The sequence below is a fragment of the Schistosoma mansoni genome, chromosome 1 (genome assembly GCF_000237925.1).
Source record: "Schistosoma mansoni strain Puerto Rico chromosome 1, complete genome".
Classification (NCBI taxonomy): Eukaryota; Metazoa; Platyhelminthes; class Trematoda; order Strigeidida; family Schistosomatidae; genus Schistosoma; species Schistosoma mansoni.
Genome location: NC_031495.1, coordinates 40882893 through 40907859, shown reverse-complemented (window position 1 = coordinate 40907859; position 24967 = coordinate 40882893). Strand labels below are relative to the sequence as shown.

Below are 24967 nucleotides of genomic sequence, written 5' to 3'. Positions count from 1 at the left end.
GTTTTCGTGATTTCTATCTTAGCCAACACACATATTTCTTTTATTTCATACATTAACAATTGAACAACCAGCTTATCAGTCAGTTTTATTGATTCTCTTCCAGGTGAATGGTATTTTGGCCATTGATCTCAATCATGAAGATGTCGTCGAGCAGATTCGCTGTAAGCCTTTACATGATTATCACTAAAATAATGTGAAAAAACACTCTAATTTACATTAATCATTCATTTAACTGTTTAACTTCATTATATTTTTCTTAGCGCGAAACCAAGTCTCTTTAAGACTCAGAAGATTACGTTATCAAGTGGTTGATGGTTTAACTGGATATCGAGTAGGCTCGATGAGAAATTTAACTTGCAATGAAGCTCCAATTCTCAGATCACAACAACGTCATCATTATCAAAAACGTCGTTCAGTTCGAGAGTCTTCATCAACAGGAAATACAGCATCTGCTGTAGTTAGACGAAGACCTCGTCTTGGAACGCAAACGTTCAAAATAGCTCGTAGTTGTTCACCGCCTCCATTAGCGTCAGTCGATTCAATGAATGATTCGATGGGTCCACATACAGATGAAGATATCGATTGGAGAAAAGAAGAAGAGGTAAAGCTATTGACTTAATTGATTGAAACTATTTTATTATGACCAATTCGCTATCGTTACTGATTTTAAAAAGAATATTGTAGGTTGTGTTCGACCAATTAGTTCATGAATTCCTATGTTGGGCGTACGCATAATTTACTTGCATATATTCAAGATCTGTATACCTTGTAAAGCAACATGAATGACAGATCTTTTAACTAGTGTACTTATAAAAACGAGCCACATAATGATGCATAAAAGCATTTCTTCTCATCTTTGAAACAAATAGCAGGCTGATATTTTTAAGCATCTACATCAAGCAAAACATGTACATGAACCACTATAGAGTTACTAAGTTGGGATTAGTTCTTAAAATAGTTTCATTGTATCGTATTTTCTTTTACAAAACACTTTTTCAATTGAAATTCTCGAGGTCTATAAGTTCAAGTATTTCGTTTTTGTTGATCCAATTAATACTAACTAAATCACAAATTCATAAGTCGAACTGAAGAAAAAAAACAGGCAAGCAATTTTAAAGCATTTTATTTACTACCATGTATTTAATAAAAATTCGAAAAATTATTTTTATTTTCTATTATCAATATTCAATGAAGAAGTAGGAGATATAATTTAATTATTTCAATCATATTGCTGTTTGTTGGCACACCAAAAATTTCATATCATTTATTCTTTTTGAATTAATCTTTAATAATCTACAAAGAGATTTACTGTGTCAATCATTGTTAATGTTTTATTTTTTTATTTATAATTTTGACATACAAGAGATTTTTGGCATTTTATTCGGAGGGTAATTAAACTTGAGAAATACAATAGGCTAGCAATATTAGGGAGATCGAGTACTTAGTTCTCCGTGTAATCGAAGTCAATAATAACCATGGTTTATATTTCATAGTCTCAATCTTAGAACTAATTAGACTTAAATCGACAACAAAAATTCGGTTTAAAAGTTGTGAAAGGTGTTGATTAAGCGTGGTCCTATGTCACTATTCATTCAATGTTATATTGTTACGGCTTAACATCCGAGGTTTGTACTCATTAACCACAGAAAGTATAGCCTCTTTGAAATAGAAGTTAATTGAAGTACTTTATGGGTTTTTCATTTTAGTTTCAGATTTTTCAACCCTGTACAATTAGGATATTAAATGAGGATTAACCGTGAATTGTAATTTCTTGTGATGAGCACGTTGTTATTGAGCTGCTGGCTGGGAATCGAATGGTCCACATATTTAGACTGTAGTCCATTTGCGATATAGTGCGATTCCCATCCACTATCACTAATAAATAACCGCTTTGATATATGAAACTACTTATTTGAATATTAATTGGATTCTCACAAATGAAGACCAAGAAGCGTTCGTGAGAAATCGTTACTTGTGTAGTAAAATAGGTCATGGAAGTCTATTTTATTTGAATACGATTAAAGGATTCAGGGGGATAACTGACTTAGTAATTAGTGATGGACTAGCTAGAGTTCATTTTAATCTCTACATTCCTTTGCCATATTTAGGTTTCTTGAAGGAAATATACTTTTTACCTTGTTTGACACATCGTTTCTGGTGCAAGTTCCTTTTACCTAATTACTATTGTTTTAAGAGATCGAAATCTTCGGACTTATAATACCGACATCATGAAGTCAGTGTGAAAGGTATACATTTTCAGATAAGATAACTCTTTAAAACTATTAAAGGTGGTAACTGAAAATGCAAAAAATCAGAAAATTCATGAATTACTTAAAATCCTAAGGCTTTCATTTCTGCTAGCTACAGAATAGTTTCAGTCGGTAAATTAATCTTAAAATCGGAGCTGATAATGAAACTGATACGAACCATACTTCAGAGACTGGTGCCTTAGTTCATAAAACATTTCCAAAAATAGTCTTCAGAAGTGACGACACAGCTCTGCAATCTAACCTTGTAAACGTGCCAACCAATGAAGACATAGAAAACAAATAAGAAGTTAGCCAGTAAAAACTGGATTGTTTAACCTTGAAATATGAGTGGTCGTAAAATACTTGCCGCTCAGTTCGAAAATTTGTCTGAATGTAATTACTTGGATAGATCCTGGAGGTTATTTTTGAGTCTCTTTAGGTAGATAAAAGTGCGTGGATTTATATGCCGTTTGGGATATTTATTATTAACATAAAAAACTATCAACCTGGTTGGTATAACCAAGCTAACGCGGTCAAATCGCCGCAAAACTGTGAGTTTTGGTATCAATTATTTGTATTTCACTCAAATTGTTTTCTCGTTGTATAGAAATTCTGTGATATGCATAAGATTAGTATTGTTATTGGTAATTTTATGGAATACTCGTTGCCCATCTGTTTTGATGCCCCCCCCCTTTAAGTGCGGTGCAGTTAGACGAAAATCATGCTATTATGCTTCACTTTCATCCTAGTGTGGTTTGTAACCTTACATTTGTTTTCGCTTTACATGTACTTGCCCCTGTCTTTTACTCTCCTTGATCCTGCTTAATATATTGGGCCACACGTATGGTTCATATGACTACGTTCAGTTTGCCTAACCCCGTGTTTTGCTTCACATACCGAATTACTAACTGGAATTCTCTCACTGACAGCCTAATTTAACGGATTTTACATTCTAAACGCCTATCCTACATAACTTCTAAACATTGTAAATTGCTAATCATTATCTTCATGGGACTATATCAGTATTATTAATTGAAGTGGTTTGTTGACTTATAGCACTGTTCGTCAGTGTTGATCACTATCATTCAATTTTTATCCGATAGTTTGTGTATTTATAGGCATATCATTAAGTAAGCTTATACGCCAATATTACAACTACAGTCTACCAGTTTTCTCGGTCTAATTGTTGTGGTCGAATCCTGTAATATATCTGATTCTGTGAACTACGCTACGCAAACTAGTGTCAGCTGTTGGTTCAAGTAATATAGGTGACTAAGCACCACATTCGGCTCAGCATAAAAATATTTGTCGACTGGTTTTGTGTTATGTCTTGATACAAATTCGTGCTTGTTTCGCGTCTGGAAAACAGTAAATTTTTCATATAGATTGCAGTAACTAGTACTATTAAAATGTTTGTAGTTGATATTACATTTGCTAAACTCTAGTAGCTGGATATTTCAGCACGTGTAACTGTGCTTAGCACTTACCTCTTCAGCAAATCACACTTTCCAATTCTTTACTTGTTCCGTGTATGTCAAACTTTACAGCGGATGCAGTTTTTATAGGTTTTCAATATTTAGAGATAAACTGTTATATCTTCCAAACTATGGGGAAGGTTGTTCAAATATGTTCTCTAGCAACCGAAATGTTCGCACTTGAGGATTTCATATATTTTAACCACTGATCTTGTAAAGACTTCTTTATGTACCTTCAGTTTTTTAGCTGGACCATTTCTCAAAAAGCAATCGGTACCAGATTAATAGACAGTAAAAAAAGTACGGACACTTCAGAGACAAGAAAATCTAATCTGTTGGTAACAGTCTTATTCGATTTACTTTAAAAGATCACATAAAAAAGTTGACCTAGGGTGGAGGGTAACAAAATAATAAACAAGGCTTAAATAGGCGGAGTACAAATAAGCGTAGATGGTACTAATTCATAGGAACCTCTAAAAGTAGGTTTTGTGCTTATTAATTCTAATCAACAAGACTTATAATCAACTGATAGAGTTACTACTACTTCAAAGATTCAAATCATTGTTAGCCACATATTGGTAAAGTGTATTATCACTGAGGACAACATGATACTGACTACTATCCAGTGAGTATCGACCACATATTCACTATTCGTCAAATCTTGGAACACTAGGATACTTATCGGCGTCCGACAATGATAGCCTTTCTTGACTTAAAAGCAGCATTTAACTCTGTAGATTGAGAGGTTCTGTGGCAGTGTCTGTCATTAAAAGGCGTACCTCAGAAGTTTATAAACCTAGTGAAGGCTCTTTACTCGGACACTACCAGTCGAGTGAGAGCTTATGGCGAACTGTCATTTGATTTTACAATCTCAAGTGGTATCCAGCAATGCTGTCCACTATCTCCATTTTCGTTTAACTTCATCATAGACCTACTGCTGGGACGAACGTTTTCATCGACTGAATTTTCGGGAATTGATCTCGTACCACGAGGTTTACTTATCGACTGAGAATACGCAGATGACATAGTGATGTTTGGTGAAGACGCTAATAAAATGCAGATTCTTTTGGTAGCACTGAGTAACAATGCAAGGATGTTTGGGGTGCGTTTCTTCCCCTCTAAATGTAAATAGTTTCTCCAGGACTGGTCTGCGTCAACACCTGAACTAAGGATAGGGAGTGAAGTAGTCGAACGCATCGACAACTTTGCTTATCTTGGAAGTCTGATCAGCCCTAATGGGTTGGTGTCTGACGAAATATTCGCACTTATTCAAAGATCTCGTTTGGCTTTTGCCAACTTACGTTACCTATGGCGAAGACGAGATATCCGTCTATCAATTAAGGGACGAGTATACTGCGCAGCAGTTCGCTCTGTTTTACTTTACGGCTGCGAAGCATGGCCACTAAGAGTAGAAGATACTAGTAAGTTACTAGTATTTGACCACAGAAGTCTTTGATATCTTGCTCGCATTTGCTGGGATCACCGGGTAAGTAATATTAAGGTTAGACACAGAGTATTAGGGAATGATGGTAAATCAGTTGATGAGGTTGTGAATCCTCATCAACTGAGATGGTTGGGCCATGTTTTACGTATGTTTATTTATTTATTTAAACACATAAATATTGGTACAAAAAGGCACCAGATTTATATGCGCCGCACAAATCTCATTTGATTTGTGTGAGACCTGTGCTACTGCCCGGGTACCTGAACCGAAGCAGGTGGTTTCCTTAGGGGGGCACACCTGGAGCCTTTGACCTACAGATCTGATCCGCAAGGCAGCGGAGCATCGTGTGGAGATGCAATCCCATGGTAGCCGGTGACCAACGATTGATTCATACGCCATTTGTTCCATCAGGATACTGGAGCCCATGTGCACCATTGGTTTGGAATCAGGGTTTTCCAACTCCCCTAGGTGGACCCTCCGTGTCCACCAACCCGGTTAAAGCACCGGACATTCGCTTTTCGTCCTCTCAATTTCGTAAACAACACCCCCGCCACGAGAAGGCAATGAGTAGGACTTCCCTGGCAGAGGCTGTATACGCGTGGCCGTGTGAGAGCATTTCGAGAGGGAGAGCGGACTCTCCCCACTTTCGGCCGTACCAGGGCATTTGGGGGCGTGTTACGTATGCCTGAACACCGATTACCACGATGCGCAATGCTGACTAGTATTGGCGATGGTTGGAAGAGAGTTAGGGGCGGCCAAACCAAAACGTGGCATCAATGCTTGAAGGTGTATACACTCTGTCTTCCCTTAAACATTGAGATTAAAATTGCTTCATATCTTTCTTCCTGTACTATATCCTTTTACCCAATCTTTGTTTTATATTTTACCGCCATTAAATTAACTACTATGAATTCGGTGTTCATCTTGTTGTGCTAATGAGGTATGGCAACGTGGACCAATCCATATATATACAATTCGAGAAAAAATATGTATCAAGGTATATCGCAACTCTAGATTTAGGGAAAGAAAAGAAATAAATGAAGTAGTTCTTTTACGACCGATTCTAAGCCATATCATCCAACCTCTCCAACCGCTAATCGCGGTTATCATGCATAATCCAACCAGGTAGTTTAAGACTGTTGAAACGGTTATGTTGAATAGTCAGTGATTGATGCTATGTCTTGGTTTGACAGTCCCTAACTTTTTGATACCTGGTCCTTTCCTAGTCAGCATTTTGGACTGAGGTATGCAGTGGTTAGGTATACGCAACACATGTTTTATTTACCCCACTCGATACAGATTTATAACCTGGTTATTCTACGTCTGGCGTCAGATTAGCTTACTTAGTTGTCCCTATACATAAGCGGTGCTTTGAAGACACCCGTAATTAAATACTTTCAACCTGCACATGTCCTCTGCTTTCATTGACCATGGTTCATAACCACAGATTTACATAGGAGTCTGCTACGCCATCAGATGTGTCTCCTTCTTTCAGGATAAGAGAGTTGGTAAACGTGCTCAGCTGCTTCACCTCCTGTCGTCATTTTAGGCGTTGATGTAGACCAGTTCTATAGTAGTTTTACACACTTCACTTATAGAAAAATCCCAAACATTCTCTTTACGTCACTCAAGACTTTCAGAAAACTATTTACTCAACATCTTCGTTCAACACGAATATGTTATCTGCGTACTATGACGTGTTTCATTAGTTTTTCAATGACAGTTGTTCATAATTCATCGCTAACACCCTAATAACCCAAGGCACCAAAATCACATTTTCTTTTTGTTCTGTTACTGTCTGTTTACTCTGAGGCATTTTTCATCAGTTATACTACACTTAAAACCTCGCTTTATGAAGCGGAAGGATATTTGTAGAAGTAGTTACTTACTTACTTACTCATGTTACCCCTCATGAAGTATTATAGGCCAACCACCAAAACTCTCCATCCAACCCAACCTGGGCAATCCTTTCCAGTTGCCATTCATCCTTTTCATTTCTGCTTCCAACTCCTGACTCAGCGTGTTCTTCGACCTTCCTCTTTCCCGTTTCCCTTCAGAATTCTAAGTAAGCGCTTGCTTCGTGATGCATTCTGATGATTTCCTCATTGTTTGTCCTATCCACTTCCAACGTGTTTTCCTAATTTTCTCTTGATCTGGAAGCTGGTTTATTCCCTTCCACAGTAGAATTTTACTGATGGTATCCGGTCAACGGACATTGAGTATCTTGAGTAGACAATTGTTTAGAAATATTTGTTCTACTTTGATGATGGTTGTGGTAGTTCTCGTAGTTTTATCTCCGTATAGTGGAACTGTCTTGACGTTCGTATTGAAGATTCTGAGATTGATATTAGTTGACAGTTGTTTTGAATTGCATATGTTTTTGAATTGTAGGAATGCAGCCCTTGCTATGTCAATCCTCGCCTTTACGTCTGCATTCGATCCTCCTCGTTCAACGCTGATGCTACCCAGATATGTGAAAGATTCCACTTCTTCAAGAGTTTCGCCATCAAGTGTAATTGGCTTGGCGTTCCCGGTGTTGTATTTGAGAATCTTGCTTTTTCCTTTGTGTATGTTGAGGCATACTGATGCAGAGGCTGCTGCTACATTTGTTGTCTTCGTCTGTATTTGTACGTGTGTATGAGATAGGAGGGCCAGGTCATCTGCGAAGTCCAAATCGTCAAACTGATTCTGAGATGTCTATTGTATTCCGTGCTTCCCCTCAGATGTTCAGGTATTTATAATCCAGTCAATCATCAGAAGAAAGAGGAAGGCGGAGAGTAGACAGCCTTGTCTGACTTCGGTCCTTACTGGAAATGCATCTGTCAGCTGTCCTCCATGCACGACTTTGCACTGTAGTCCGTCGTATGAATTCTGGATAATGTTGACAATCTTCTCAGGAACTCCATAGTGTCGAGGAAGTTTCCATAATGTTCTCCTATCCACGGTGTCAAACGCCTTCTCATAACCAATGAAGTTGATGTATAGTGACAAATTCCACTCAACTGATCGTTCAACGATGATCCGTAGTGTCGCGAATCGGTGTGTGCACGACCGATCCTTACGGAATCCATTCCGTTGATCTGTAAGTTGTGGCGTCTACTGCTTCTTTCATCCGGTTGAGCAACACTATCGAAAACTTCTGGTACTGACAACAGTGTGATGCCTTTGTAATTCTCACATTTGCTCAGATCTCCTTTCTTTGGTATCTTGATGAGATATCCTTCTTTCCAGTCCATTGGCACTTGTTCCTCTTCCCAAATCTTCTTGAATAGAAGGTGAAGCATGTTTGCAGTTATTTCAATGTCTGACTTCAGTGCTTCTGCTGGTATATTGTCAGGTCCTGCCGCCTCCCCACTTTTGATTTGTCTGATGGCCATCTTGACTTCTTCGATCGTTGGTGGAGTGACATCTATGGAAATGTCTGTAGGTGCTGCTTCGATGTCCGGTAGAGTCAAAGAAGCTGGCCTATTCAAGAGTTCCCCGAAGTATTCCACCAATCTGTTCCTCTGTCCTTGAATCTCAGCGATTTTCCTGCCTTCTTTTTATGATTGACTGGTCTCTCTGGTTTACCATATTTCCCTTCTAGTTTCTTCGTTGTCTCATATGGTTGTCTCACATTAACTTCTCTTGCAGCTTCTTCCGCTGTCGTTGCTAGGTCTTCCGTGTATTTCTGCTTGTCAGCTCTAATGCTCGTCTTCACTTATATGTTTACTTCAGTGTATTCAGCTTGTACCTTGGCTTCCTCTGCTCATGTTCGACTGCTATTAATTTCTGTCTTCTTGTTCTTCCTTCTTGAATATTGTCCAGGGTTTCCATAGAGATCCATTTCTCGTGATTATGCTTGTTGAGGCCCGGAACGTCTCGAGACATTGAAGTTCATGGTTCTTTGATCCCTTTCCAGTTGTCCTCCATCGTAGTTCCTTCTTTCAGTGGATCCTGTAAGGCTTGGAACCTGTTGTTGTGAGTTAACTTAAATTGGTTGAGTTTCTTAGCATCTCGTAGGAAGGCTGTATTGAACCTTTTTACTTCTGTTTCTCCAGTTGTCCATTGTTTCTTTAGTTTTAGTTTCATCTCGGCCACAACCAGGTAGTGATTTAAAGCTATGTCAGCTCCTCTCCTGGTTCTCTGTAGTGTGATCCGGTTAGACCCATGTAGCTTTGTGTGGAAATATTGTGCCTCCTATAACCAACTTGTTGGATGCACATATATTTGCAAATCTCTCCCCATTTTCATTTATCTTTTCCACTCCATATCGTCCCATTATATCTTCATATCCGGTGTTGTCCATTGCGACTTTGACGTTTAGGTCTCCCATCAGGATGGTCAGGTCTTTTATTTAGCATTTTGCTATGACCGATTGCAGCATAACACTGGATAACATTCATTATGATTTCTTCTCTCTGTTTTGAATGATGCTTTAATGATTCTGCATCCATGAGATTTCCACCCTATAAGTCCATTTCCTGCTTCTTTGGAAAATATCAAAACAGCTCCCTGAGTGTGTGAAGCATTTCCTACTTCATGACCGGAGTACGGCAGCATTTCTCTTGTACTTAACCTTAGCTGTCCAGTTTGAGTCCAATGGGTTTCTCTGATTCCGAGCACCTTTAAGTTGTATCTTCTCATTTCCGTTGCTATTTGACTGGTTCTCCCCGTCTCCCACATTGTTTGGATATTCCATGTACCTATATTAATTGTTGTTCTGATTGTTAGGAGTATCGGCCTCGTGACTTCCGAAGAATCTCGGCTTTCATCGTGAAGAGTCAATTCTTCCTTCAATTCGGAGGGCAGAGTTTAAATGATTAGATTTATTCATTCTGGTTTGCGTTTTTTTAGCATGATTTTTCTACGGGATAGGGTTTCCGACCCCATGCTCAACCCTCCTCCTTTGCCTGTGCTTGGGACCGGCAGTAACTCTAGAAGAGCTACAGGCGGAGTTTGTAACAGTAGTTAACGAAAGTAATCTTGACATATAATTCCTCATCCAAATTACAATTTCTAAGTAGAGAAAAATGTTTCTCCTCTTTTCGCACCAACTATTACCTGATAATCTGAAAGACAGGTGTTGGCAATGTATTAAGTTGTCGATCAATGGAGCGGTGACTTGCAGATGAAGAGACTTGGATTTCAACAAATAGGTCTAATGTTCAAACTCTGCTCCATCTAATTCTTTTTGGGTAGCCATGTAGAATCCCTAGCCCCACTTAAAGTGCAGCTCAAAAACAAAGAACAAAAAATATACCTAGTCGCCGCTATTCCCAACAAAGTTGTTGATTGAAATCGACTACAACTAGTCCAGTCATTACCTAACTTTTATTTGCTGTTATCACAAAATAACTTGGTTTGCATTGTAACGAGGTGACCTACATTTAATTAATAAGTTTCATTGTTTTTGTTTTCTAATTATCACCATCATATTTTACTTCTTACGGCAAAACTAGACAAATTACAACTATGGTATATATATATATATTTATAACATACCACTTCCTTACACTTGTGTACTAAGCAAAATACTTCATTTAAATTACGCATAAGTAAAATTCAGTCGTTATTCTCTAGTCCAGATGTGATCAGACTTAAGCATAACTAAAATTCAGTTGACATAGAACCCAAACTGTCCACTCATCTTGATGCAGTTAAATGTACCGTTTACTTTTGGTTAAACTTAATACGACCTTACTAATGACATTTTCTATTTCTAACTAATATCTCGATGCTTTAAGTTTTTACTATTGTTGGTATCATTATTTCACTTCCTCTGGTTTTTATCTTGTCAATTTCCTATTTGTGTGCTGGTGTAGACTATGACAAATAAGACTAGGATACTTTGGTAACAAGTTCCATGTTCTTTATGACTAACTTAGTAGAAGGTAATATCACACAATAAAATACATAATTCATTTACATTCCCTGCATTGTGAAAATATTGTCGTTGTTGCTTTATTTAAAATTATGTTAGGTTCTAACCTGATATGCCGTTGGGCTTGTAGTAAACATAAATAAAATTTTGTCATGAAAAGAAGCCTTGACTGTCTCTAATTTTAAAAGAACTAAATTAAGTAAATTAAGTTACGTCGTAAACCTAGTTTATAATCCCCATGTCTTTTACATAGCTCACAGCAAACGTTTCATATCTAAAACTGGATACAAATTTAGGTTGACGAAAACAAAAGTCTTCATAATTTTATAATAATAGTTTACAAACGAATTATCCTCGTTTCAAATACTCATAAAGTTTACTTCAATTTTCCCTATTTTATTTCAGACTAACTTAGAACCTAACCCCGATTTATCTCCCCAAATACCTCCATCCAATGCAGCTAGCTTACCTCCCACATCCAGAATGGTTCGACCTCGTTCTAGTATTGGTCCCAGTGATCGTACCAGTAAAGAAAGACCTGTCAGTTCAGGACCTGATATGTTTGGCCTCTTCAAAAGAGGCTCAGTCAAGGTAAACGTTTCACCTTTTTCTAAATTAATTGTTTCATTTCAATATACGTTGAATAGTTATTTGTACGATTTGAATATCTAACTCATTTTAGTTCATGTACATATTAATAGGCAATCTTATAAATATAATTAAATGCAACATATCGTCAGATTGACGATATATATATGTGAATTTCCTTTGTTGATTAGTGCGACACTAAAACGACGATAATTATTATGATAGTAAGTGTTTTACAACTTTTATACAATATTTTCATTGTATCACCAATAAAAACTAATTTATTGACCGTTCGATCCTTGAAATCGATTGCTTGACCATTCACTGACCTTTACCTTTTGCTTTTAACGCATTGATATCCTACTAATTTATGTCTGAGTTTAGTGTCTACCACGTCTCCGTATTTGATGCTGATAGATGTTCAGATCTTATGGAATTAATCTTACCATTAAATCAGGTATGCTTTACGATTCTATTTGAAATTATTGGGTTGGACATTGTCATAAAATAAATAGCTTGAAGCATTACGTGACGATGCTTTGATTAATAGTGCAACGTTTCTATTCTAACAAGCAATCCATGCCACCCACTTCACTTCACTTAAGCCTGTTACCCATATTGGGGCACAGACTGCCAATCAAGGGTCTCTAAGAGACACTGATACAAGACGGAATACTTATGCGACCGTTGTATAAATCAATGTAATTATCTTCGTTACATTGTTTATTACTTACTTACGCCTGTTATTCCTAGTGGAGCATAAGATACCAAAAAGAATCCTCCAATGAACTCTATTCTGAGCTATCCGTTCCACTCGCTTCCGATTCCCAGTTCCATGTGTTCTCTGGTTCTCCTCTCTTCATTTTATTCTTCAGGATTACAAGTTAATGCATGGTTTGTGAGATGATTTCCTCAAAGTGTGTCCTATCCACCTTCAGCGTCTTTTCCCAATTTCTTTATCGTCTTGAAGGTGGTTTGTTCTCCATCACAGTAGGTTGTTGTTGATGATGTCTGGCCAAAAGATCTATTCATAACCATATTGTTGAATGCCCATATACCTATCAATTTCTCACCACTCTCATACCTTTCTCCCAATTCATATTGACCCATGGTTTGTTCATACTCGGTGTTGTCTATCCCGACCTTAGCGTTCCTATTTCCTTTATTTAGATGGTCAGGTCTCTTCTTGGTGCTCTTTCTCGGATGAACTGCTGCTTCTCATAAAACTGTTTTCTAACACCTCTGCTATCGTTATCAAAAGCGTAGCAATGCATGACATTCATTGCAATCCATTCTTTCTTTATTTTGAAGGATACCTTGATTATCTCAAGTTTGTAGGTATGCATCCTACAAGCTTCTATCTTGCATCTTTATAGGGCATCAATAGTACTCAATGTGTATGTGGGCATTTTTGCTTCGTGACCCGAATATAATAAAACCTGTCCCTAAGTTATTCTTTATTTGTCCAGCTCGTTTTCAATGTGTTCCGCCTATTCTGAGCGGAGCCACGTTGTGTCCTCTCATTTCTGCTGCTATTTGAATGATCCGCCCGATCGTTTACTTTGTCTGGACATTCCGTGTGCTTATGTTTATTATTGTTTTGGTTTTTACAAGGGCTGTTGGCCTTGTGACTTCCGAAAAAAACCGACCTTCATAATGAGGCGTCATTACTCTTCTGTATGAAGACTCTCCTACTCTTAGGAGAAAGTTTAAAGGGAGTAATTTGTTCACTCTGGTCAGTGCTTTTTAGAGAAATCCTTTCTTTGAGTTGAAGTTGGAAACCTTGCTCTTTTATCCGAGTTTTGGACCGGTAGTAACTCTATAGGGGCTTCAGGCAGAGTTAATTCTTAGCAACCGTATGTAATTGATTTAGTTTAGTTGTCTGTTACTGGAACTCGATGCTCACCAAAATAACCGAGTGAATTCAATCAAGACCTTACAATATAGATTGCTCTGACTCTTACAAAAACATGATTTGATCTCCTGTTGTTTTTTCTCAAAATATTTTTAGGATGTAAATCATCCAGAATGTCTGAAGGAGGAAGATAGTCCTATGGATGGATCATCTCGTGATACTACAACTGCGAATAATAAGAATAGTAGTAATGGGAGTAATAGTAGTAGCAATAGTAGTTCTAAATCGTTATCTCGAATGTCTTTTCCTGGTCATTCTAAATCTAATGGTACATCAAATAAGAAAACTACCGGTAATCTCAAGGATCAGTCAACGGTACGTCCTATAAACGTACGGTTTTTTGCGTCTTTTAACGTTATTAACTACTGATTGATGTGTTGATTTTATTGTTCATGATAGTAAATTGTCAATTTACAACCTCTGATATGTTTCATTCATTTCTGACGTAGGAGATTTCGGAAAAGTTCATTTGTTATTTAATACCCTAAGAAACTGTCCCAACAATGTTTTTAAGTACCATCAAGTTCGGTTTCTGAACGACACTAGAAACTCTATAAATTGTCTTTTTTTCAAACGTATGATTCATCAATTATTGTGAAAGCACTTTACTGTGATAGATAGATAAACGTGATTTATGAATATATGTGTCGGGATAGAGTACTCTCCCTCTTCTCCCTCTCTCTTTCGTAAAACATACTAATCTACTACTTAAGACGATAGTTTATACTGTGGTGCATGCTATTGTAATTGTAATAGTAATAACATCGGAATTGAAAGAATCATCAAGTATGTAAAGGACAACTGGTGGGAGATGTGAAAATAATGCGTTTAATGTATGGTTTTCATATTTTATGAAGGCACTGTGTAATTTTACATTAAATAATAAATTGGTTATCTTCACCTTAGTTCTCGTCCACTACAGTACTATTACTTCGGCGTTTATCATCGTTAAATAAATTTTTGTGTTCGTTTGGTACAGATGATAGTGACTCATTCGAAGAATGCGAAACTAATAAAAGATACAAACAGACATGGATTCTTACAGTAAATCTATCATTTCAAGTCAGCACACGGAAATGTGATGAAATTAAAATTAGCAAGCTAGTCCGTGACTTAGATAGAGACAGATATAAAAAGTAATCAAATGTTTAAGGTTTTGAAGAATAGAAACATAATAACGAGTGCATACATTCACTCCATATTAATCAATTTCGGTGTTTGCCACCTGCGATTGACCGGTTCACATCATCCAGGAAATCAATTCAGGCGATTAGTTCAACTATTCAAAAAACACTATTTTTTAGCTTTTGTGTTGTAATTTCCTTTTTTTAAATGTAAGAAACGAAAATAATAATTACTTTTAGCTATGACTTCGTAAATAAGGGACTCGACTTTCAACTATCGAGTTTCAGGTTCGAACTTCATTTCACCCACTTTATTTCTGCAGGCAAATATGGTATATACTAGCCCACACATGAACATGAACTTGGCTACTGAGTTAGGTTGTCATTGATATTGTTTTCAATAGTTTTTTTTCACATCTTACAACAGAAAACTCTGGTAATTGCTATTCATCTACTGTTATCCATTTTATCTTCAATACCTAATTACAAATTCTTTGTGAGAAAAAAATACTAAAAAGCAAATATTTTAATGTATATGTTAACTACACGTAGGTCATTTTCAATATTACTGGTTATGTCGAGTGTTAGTTATTAGATAAATTGTCTGAAAATTCCAATATCACCTACTATATGTTGAAAAATTTGACATTTAGGTAGTTTATTTAGGCGTCATACAATGGCTGTCCTTCTGTATCCACCATATAAAAATGTCAAGTAACTGCCAATTGGTTGTTTTAAATTATTAACTCGTGTTTTTTTGTCCTGTGACACATTCTATCTATCGTCTACATATTTTATTATAAAATTTAAGATCTTTTATAAATGATGAAATTAAATGTCCCAATCACCAAATGAATGTAAAGTAAACAACCAATTTATTAGCCCTTTTGATAAACGCTTGTAAACTGTATACTAGGTTATAAATGTATGCATTTAAGTTAGTTCTATTCTATTGAAATGTTAACAGTATCATAATTGTGTGAGTATTATCTATCAATCTTCAGTTTTACTATACCTAGGTGATATCGACAATAATGTGTTGAAAATTGTGTATCTAGTCTAATATTCCATGGAAAACCAACCATGGATTCATTTTACTAAATCTTAGTTTACGTCAATATATATTTTCCATGGTATTTTTGAATTAATGAGTGATGGACCATGTTCACTTCATGTAAGTCTTCATTATGTATCAGTTGAATAAGTGGTTTGGTTATTTTCGTCAAAGAAACTGCCAAGTGTAGTAACTATAACAAGTTGTTGGAGTTAATAAAAACATTCATATGGAAATTGTCCCATACGTATCGAGGAGTATTAGCTTAATGAGTGTTAGTTTGCTGATGGTATTGTGTACTAGCTATTAATGCCAAAAAATACTTCGCTTTAATCGTTGGGAACTTTCTTTTGTTGTCAGAAAGTAAACCTTCATTACTTAGCATTTTTGAAAGATATTGAACAGGAATCTTCAAAAGCATTTCTTACGAACTGGGTAATCGAAATAAACTAGAGTTACGGCTGGTCCTAAGCCCAGATAAAGGAGGAGGGTTGGGCATGGGGTTAGCGACCCCATCCCGTAGAAAACCAACTCGCTAAAAACACTAACCAGAAAAAATAATTCAAGTGTGTGGCTTATGCTTCTCCATGAGGGGTAACAGGCGTAAGTAAGTAATTAGTAAGACAGAAAACACTTCCATGATTCAGTGTAGAAATTGTTCACGAATAAATAAAATGTAATTCAATAATGTAAAACAAATCGTCTTAAAACAATAGATTACTTGACTGTGTATCCGAAATAGTTAGGGTTGTTCCTTGCGAATGTTCGTAGTATTATCTGCCTGGCTGAAGTGAAGTCTCATGAAGTGGTTTAACTCAATCACTTACTGGTCTAAGGGGACAAGTGCTTAACCTACTAAGCTTTAAATATGCATAGGATTATCTAGTGTAGTATTTAGTTCGTAGCTGCCTGGAGTCCACTTGATTACCATGAACACTGTTTGGAGTGGCTGAATAAAAATGCTCTGAATCTGTCACAGTGATGCAAATGTACACACTTTCCATCTCTTTAGTTAAATCCTGATTTTCAAAATTATTTTATACTTTGTATCCTATGAATTCATTCTTCTAAAATCATATTTTCTATGACTATTTTCTTTTACTATCATTAATACGACTATTTTGGTCTTCGTTTTAATAATCTCATCTACTTATGTTGATGTGGTATGAGGATGTGGACTGATTGCTCATTTGTGCCAGGTTGTGTTACTGATGACTGAATGACTAACTATCAATTTTCCCACTTAATTTCACTACAGGATTACCATTACTGGTATTATCATTGTACTATCCTGTTGAATAAATTTGTTGTTTTATAAAAATACCTAATGTGAACTTGATATTGTAGAAAGTTTTATTAACGAGTATTCACTGATTACAAAGAAACAGAACTCATTTCAAATCAATAGATAAACGAATTGGGCAATTAAATTGCGATATAGTTACCAAGACTATTAACTTTTTCATAAAAAAATTCTTTATTAACCATAAATCACCCTCGATTTGGAATATTATTATTATTCTTTTGCACTGCCAATTGTGCTACTTATTAGTTCTACTCCTATTTAGTATTCTGTTTTTTTCTTAGGCATCTACGTAATAAGTTTCATTTTTATTTTAATTTAATGCAACAGTCAATATGACGCCAAAAGAATCCTTGTATGTTTCACTACACTTTCTACATTACCTACGTGTATTTTGTTCACTTTTATTATTTATGATATGGTTTTTTTTAGAAAATGTAATCACAATATTAATGATACTTTTCTGTTTTTCTACCCGTTCTTCCCATCTTTTTCTTTATTTCTGTCCCTTACTGAAACAAATCAACATGTAATTCAAAGTACATTTCCTTGTAAAATTTCATCATCGTCGTCATTCAGTTCATGTTTATCAAGTTGCATCTTGTTTTATTGCATTGATTTTAATCAAAAAATGCAATAATGATTCTGTATTTATTTTACTTTAAATAGGATATTTAAATATCAGTATAATTTGTTTCTTTTCATTACAGAAACAAATAAAATCAAATGACCCAATAAGAGTAGAGGATAAACATCCATCATCTTCTATTGCCAAATACATAATTGAAACAGGTCATAAAATTGATCTTAACACAGCTTTTGTGATGTTGTACAAAAGTGTAAAAAGGCGTATACTAAGGTTTATTGAAGCCTTAGCCGTACGAAAATTAAAACCCACTTTGTGTATTCAAAAATAGTTTGTTCTCACCTTAAGCCTACCCTGGTAATATTAGCTTATTATCCAGAGTGATTAGGTTTCAAATTGTTTTCACATTATTTTCTTTATTATCACTGTCTCATCTTACTCTCCATTTCTAGTCTAGTTGACTTTTTATTTTTATATATACCTGTTCTTCACAGGCATATGTTGATCAGATTGTTCGAAATGTATTACGCTAATATACCGCATAGTTCTGATAATCTTCGTCTTCTTATTGCACGGTCGAAATTTATCAAAGGGACTAGTTACTTCAAATTTCTTTTCATTCATCAATATCACTAGTTTTCTAATAAAAACTCTCTTTAAGATGAAGCTTGTCTAGAGAGTTTGTAGTGGCAAGTCACATGTCAAGCCCACATAGCTCGTTCTTGCTTCCAAATAGACCAACTTATTTACTCTTCTTGAGTCTTATTTTGACCTTGTTAGTTATTTTCTTCATCTTCTCCTTGCCTTGGTTTACCTTACTTCGCTTCGCCTCACTTAGCCTTTGCCTTGCCTCGATTCGATTTGACTGTAAATATTGAGTAACGCTTAATTTAAGTGGGTTGTTTAACATGCCTTCTTTAATCCATTTCGCTTCGTTTCTTCGATCGTTTGTCTGGATCAACGGTTGTATGATATACACGTATTCGAAATTCATTCTGGTATTCGACTTATTTAATTCCGTTATTCACTAACGCGAGTTAAGTCAACGATTATATACGAGGACTGACGATATGTATATCTCGATAGCAATCATCCCACGATCAAATTGAGTATAGATATCGAGTCACAAAATGTTCCTCAAATTCTGTTGGATAACTTATCTTAAAGAAACTATTATTGTTACAATATGCATAATTGAATAGTGTATACACTATTATATTGTGACCATAGATAATCTAGTCTAGGAAAGCCTTGGTTATATGAGATTTTGGCATTCGTACAAGAAGATACTTGAACTTATTCAAGACAAAACGCTTTATTATTTGAATGAATCTGATGTCCGATTGATGATTATGTATGATAGCACATCTGAACGGTATACCATTTACTGTATGATTAAACTTTGATGTTTCTCACTCACTAATAAATAAAATTAGTAAATTTTCGTCCTAGTTAAATTTTACTTCGATGCCTAATCTTTTCTATTATAATTAATACTGTTACTATCTCTAGTATTCTGGAATTCGCCCTGAAAATTCCATTTAGTCATACCAATTGGTTATGGAAACTTGAATCTGTACACATATGCCAGGTTCGACATTGCGTATGACTGGTTGTCATATTAGTAAAAATTATATTCCTTACTTAATCATGTGTATGAAAACTAGTGATGTACGTACATATCTTTGTTTGGACACAGTGGAAATCAATATTAGACAGTCAAAATTAACTGAAATTAACATTATGATTTTGTTTTATAACTGTATAAATAATAGATAAATTGAACTGACCTAGAAACAGTAAGGATCAATAATAACGAAAATAACAAAAACCTTGGTTAGATAAATCACACCTGTTGTTTCTCGTAAATCACCAACATACAAGAGGATAATTTATATTTGATGTTTGTTCTTTTGTTTAAATGTTCATGAAACTGTCTATTTTCCTATGAGATAGTAAAAATACATTCCGTCCATAATCAGTGTCTTTTAGTTATCTGAAATTATCAGCAGTGTTTTCACTATTGAATAAATGTGCTGTATATAGCACTTTCGATCAATTTTCGCTTTCATTTGGTTGGTGAGTGCTGCATATTTAAATGTAATTTTAACTAGGTGGTTTCACCCAAAGTTTTTGGAGCTATCTGCAATTATGTTATGACTATATCATTGTAGCGCACCCCTAAATGTAGGATTAGAATCAGAAATATAGTAAAATTTATTGCTTAAAATTAAATCTTTAATGAAAATCACACTCCTATGCAGGATTGACTAACCAAGTAGATGGAAAAATGACCGAAAATGATGCATCTAAACTCGCTCATGGGCATTCAAAACGTTGCGGACAACTTTACTATTCTGTTTTGATTAAAACTCCTTTATGTTCGCTGGATTTTTGTGGAATAAGTTAATATTGGTAATCGCATTTTTAACTTAATGGTCTCTGAAAATTGCTTCTTGCTTACTTTTGTATGCCAATAGATGGACTGAGAACATTTGTTATATCATATGTACAGCTTAATTTTCGTAATCTGTAAAGATGCTGGATTTCATTTGCCACAATTATTGAGTATATTAATTTGTCTTTAGTTATCACTCAAGTAGTCGAATCATAGCTAGTAAAAATTAGGGTTTACCATGTTGTTATAATTGCAAGTAATCACTCGGAAGCCTTAAATTTTACCATTTTTAACCTTTCATCAACAAAACATATTTTCAGCATTATTAAGACCCATTTCACAGTTTGAATGTTACTGTTATGGGGATTTCGGCTAATCTTCATTGTTTAGTTACTCATAGTTGTAAATATAAAACTACGATTAGTGTTTTCTACGCGCCCAACGGTGACACCGAGGCTAAAAGATGAATTGTCTGGAATGATCACCTTATTTTGTATTTATCAGTTTGACTGCTCCTGTGAAGCAAGTTATATTAGTCGACGTTCTAGGAATTTACATTTTCGTGTCCGCGAACATCTCCCAGCGTGGCTAAACGATGGTCTGGTGAAGAAAGTGAACAACTCGATATTGGCTCATTTAATGTAAACTGGTCATAGTGCCAGTAAAAACCAATCCCTTTCAATTATTTATCGGGTCAATAATTTTTGCCAAAGCTTGTCAGACTCAAATTCCTTCAAATGGCTGAAGCAGTAACCATCCGGATTAAGAAACTATGCGTACAGAAGAAATATCTTCAACCGCTTCTCCTCCCCTGGCCAACCTCAAGGTCAATTAATCAATAGTAATCTTAGCTATTGAATGACCTAATTTAACAATTGTACTTGCGACCTTTCATAGTCAAATGTAATTATCTCTGTTATCTTTGTTCACAAATCTTTGTACTATTATTATTATTATTACTATTACTATTGGCTAAACATCATTTTTAGTCTCCTCAATACATGATTTATTTATGTCTCACTCATCCCACCTTATTATGTCTTACTAATAATTTTTTACACAATATAATCTTCCACTAAACATTTGTAATTACACTATTATTCCTCTCACCCTATCTGACCCATATTTATTCTGATCACAGATCTTAAATTTCCACTTAATAGATATACAGATTCAAGTTGACATTCTATATGAGTCATATCAACATTAACAATTTTATTTGACAATCCTAAATTCATATGCTTTAACTTTAAACGATGTACTTTGCCCTTAACCTGGCCATTTTTCGGATTATTAATTTGGATATATAATTGTAGAACCTGAAGAGAATTTATCGAAAAGAATATTCTTCTTTCAAATATTAGTTTTTTAATATGATGGGGATCTTTAAACAATCATAGCAAATATTTTCTATGCTGATATATCCAGAAGAGGGCTAAGTAAATTACTAACATTCCTCGGGTATTCTATTGGAATTTAGTTAATATGAAAAAAGGCTGGTTTTCTGAGTAAATACATTGTGTTATACAAATATTCCAGAACATTTCTCTACCAAAAAAAATATAAAATTGTCAAAAGCGTGTTGTTTGATTTAATGCTGGTTGGTATTAGTGATTATTAATTTGAGAATTAAATTAAACAATTGACCAGGTACATGTTCACATACTTGGTTTCGACCTTGCTACTTTTTAGGTGGAAGTCATACACCCTAACCACCTCATCACAACTCTGGAATTAAATATGATTAACTGTTCACATATTGTGTTAAACTTGAAATTTTTATTTATTTAAAAAATTAAAAACCTTAGGTATTCGAATCGTCTGTGCATCCTTTGTTTCCGTAAATAAAACTTCTTGACATCACACACACACACATCCAATTTCAAAACTCAACTTGATATTTTAGAGTTACTTAACTATTATTATTGTTGCTCTTCAAACCTTCAACTATTCTGTTTACAATTAACACATTTCATTCAGAAGTAGGTTTACTATCTGTATTTGTGCTTGTGTACAAAGGTGATTGGTTGTGCACTTGCTTACTTCATAGGTGTATAAATGTATTTCTGATCGATAAACTGCATATAACAAGCTCTATGAGGTGCTTTTGACCTACCTGAGTTTTTCATTTTGTTCATTTCAATATATATATACATATATATATATATTCCAATACAACCTTGAATGTTTACGAGAACAAGAAAAAAAAAAACAAACTACTGTGCATATTTTAATTTGTATTATCAATATAAGAAGATAAAACCTCAGGTATTGATTGATCAGTTGAAAGAGTCAAGTCAGGTGTGTTTTGAAAACTACCAATGTTGATGATAATATGGATTGTTATGGATTCTCGAACACCTTAACTATAACAAAAATAAGCATAGTAAACAACTTTTAGTTAAAGGTAAATGAATATGTCTGTTTGATACATTGGACTGTTTGGGAATTTGTGATTTCTGTTTTAAGTGGCCTTTTGCGCTTAACTAGAAACCCTAACACTAACATGTGATTATTGTTTGTATAGCATAAACTAGCACCAATGACTTGATGTTTTTGCCACTAGACTGTTCACTGGTCTCGAAGTTATTTCCAGTTTTTTTTTCAGTTTCATGGCACTCAGTGAATTATATAACTAAATAAAGCAAACAAGGAGTAACAGGATAGAACCTAGCATTACATGTGTAAATTATGGCATAACGTAGCTGGAGAGTTAAATAAATAAATGGTAGGAATATTTTGATTTGTTTTCTCAGTAAATTTTTCAACCGTTTTTCTTCGATTATCCTATTCACTGATTAGCCATTAATTGCGGATTCTCTCTCGACAATATATGTTTCGTATCGAATTTAATGATAAAATACTGTGTCAGTGTTCTCATTTCAACTCTCATCAGTAATCAGTAGGTTTGAATAATTAAAAAAAACTGACAAACACAAAGCTTTTTTCTGTAAAAAGAACAGTTTATTAATTCTCACTAGCCATTTTTCAAGGCTAAACAACATATAGTACTATTTGTAATGAGGCTAGATAGTTTCTATTCATTGTAAACAATAGTGTGTTTTGTTCTTCGTTGTTTCATTTTGTTCCTTCTTATAATTTTAGTTTTCTAGTAGTACACCACCTCTTGGCCATGTAATGGGTAGGAATTTCGACGATGAAGGTGAAAGTGATGTAAGTTTTGCTATCCACACTTTAAACTATAATCCACTTTGCAATTGATGTGTTGTAACATCTTTTAACTCCTTATTCTTTTCTTTCAGTCTATGCTGTGGGTTATATCGTATTCATGGTTTTTCTATCTATTTATAATCCTATTAAAATTATTTGTATTACATTTTCTAATGATCTCAAACGAAGTTAAATTATGGATAGTTTAGTGGTAATAACTGAGTTTTATATTCTTGGTTATTCTATTAGATCTTACAAAATTGGGTTTGATTTGCATAACCAGTTTGACCATCCAAATATAATTAGTTACTCTTACACCAAAGTATGTATCTCAAAGCGGATAATGCAAATCTTTTATCTCATACATAAGTTAGATTTACGTTATAGACCAATTAAACAATTAATGCAAACCAAATGTTGATTTCCTAACTGAGACTACAATAATTCGGTAAATACAATCACAAATGTAACTTTCATGAGAAAAGTACTCTAATTTTACATAGTTCACATTGTTTGAAATCAAATAATTAGCTATTGTGAAATCATCTTGTCATTTGCTATGGTTAAATGAAGAATATTGAAGCTTAGAATAATTGTTGATACTCAGCTTTCACGGAAACAAACGATCAAGAACAGTGATAAAAGCAATAATTTCATTATTCAAACCATTCTTATGCAAACGAATACAATATCGTTATGGTACAATATATACAACTGCATAACAATTATAACTTATTCACTTACGCCTGTTACCCCCAATGAAGCATAGGCCACCGACCAGCATTCTCCAACTCACTCTGTCCTGGGTCTTCTTTTCTAGTTTTATACAACTTTTGTTCATTCTTCTCATGTCTGTCTCCATTTCTCGGCGTAATATGTTCCTCTTCTCCTTTGGCCTTCAGGATTTCATATGAGGGCTTGTCTCGTGACCCAACTGGGTGCTTTCCTCAATGTGTGTCCTATCCACTTCTAGCGCTTCTTCCTGATTTCTTCCGTCACTGGAATCTGATTTTTCCTCTCACACAGTAGAATGTTGCTCATAGGGTCTGGCCAACAGATCAGAAATATTTTGCGTAGACAACTGTTAATAAACACTTGTATCTTCTGGATGATAGTTTTCGTAGTTCTCCAAGCTCCCTCCTCAAACAGTAGAACTGTCTTGACATTTGTACTGAAAATTCTGATTTTGGCGTTGGTTGGCAATTGTTTTGAGTTCCAGATGTTCTTCAGTTGTAAATATTCTTCTCTTGCTTTGCTGATTCGCGCCTTCACATCTGCATCAGATCCACCGTGTTCATCAATGATGCTGCCCAGATATGTACAGGTTTTCACATCCCCCAGAGCTCCTCCGTCAAGCGTTATTCAATTGGTGCATGCTGTATTGTATCGGAGAATCTTGCTTTTCCCTTTGTTTATATTGAGATCTACTGCTGCTGAGGCTGCTGCTACACTGGTTGTCTTCTCCTGCATTTGTTGTTGCGTGTGTGATAGAAGATCCAGATCATCTGCAAAGTCTAGATCGTCCAGCTGCATCCTAGCTGTCCACTGTATCCCGAGCTTCCCTCTTCATAATCACACTTGCTTAGATCGCCTTTCTTTGGCATCTTGATCAGGAGTCCTTTTCAATCTGTTGGTACTTGTTCTTCATCCTACATTTGCTTTCAGTGCCTCTGACGGGATGTTGTCTGTTCCTGCTGCTTTGCCGCTCTTGATTTGTCTGATAGCCATGCTGTAAAAAAACTAACTCGCTAAAAAAACACTAACCAGAAAAATAACAATTATAAGCATCAGTAGTAC

The 24967-nt window shown here is 35.2% G+C and overlaps 1 protein-coding gene across 1 annotated transcript in view; it reads left to right on the top strand.

The window, feature by feature from the left end:
• Smp_126600 (hypothetical protein) overlaps positions 1 to 24967 on the top strand; it is a gene marked incomplete at its 5' end in the record, with an annotated part of 81788 nt that overhangs the window by 2455 nt on the left and 54366 nt on the right. The window contains 5 exons of the mRNA XM_018794436.1: positions 104 to 161; positions 261 to 601; positions 11437 to 11622; positions 13631 to 13849; positions 23105 to 23173. Coding sequence (XP_018648849.1) covers positions 104 to 161; positions 261 to 601; positions 11437 to 11622; positions 13631 to 13849; positions 23105 to 23173 — 873 coding nt within the window. The remainder of the gene's footprint in view (positions 1 to 103; positions 162 to 260; positions 602 to 11436; positions 11623 to 13630; positions 13850 to 23104; positions 23174 to 24967) is intronic.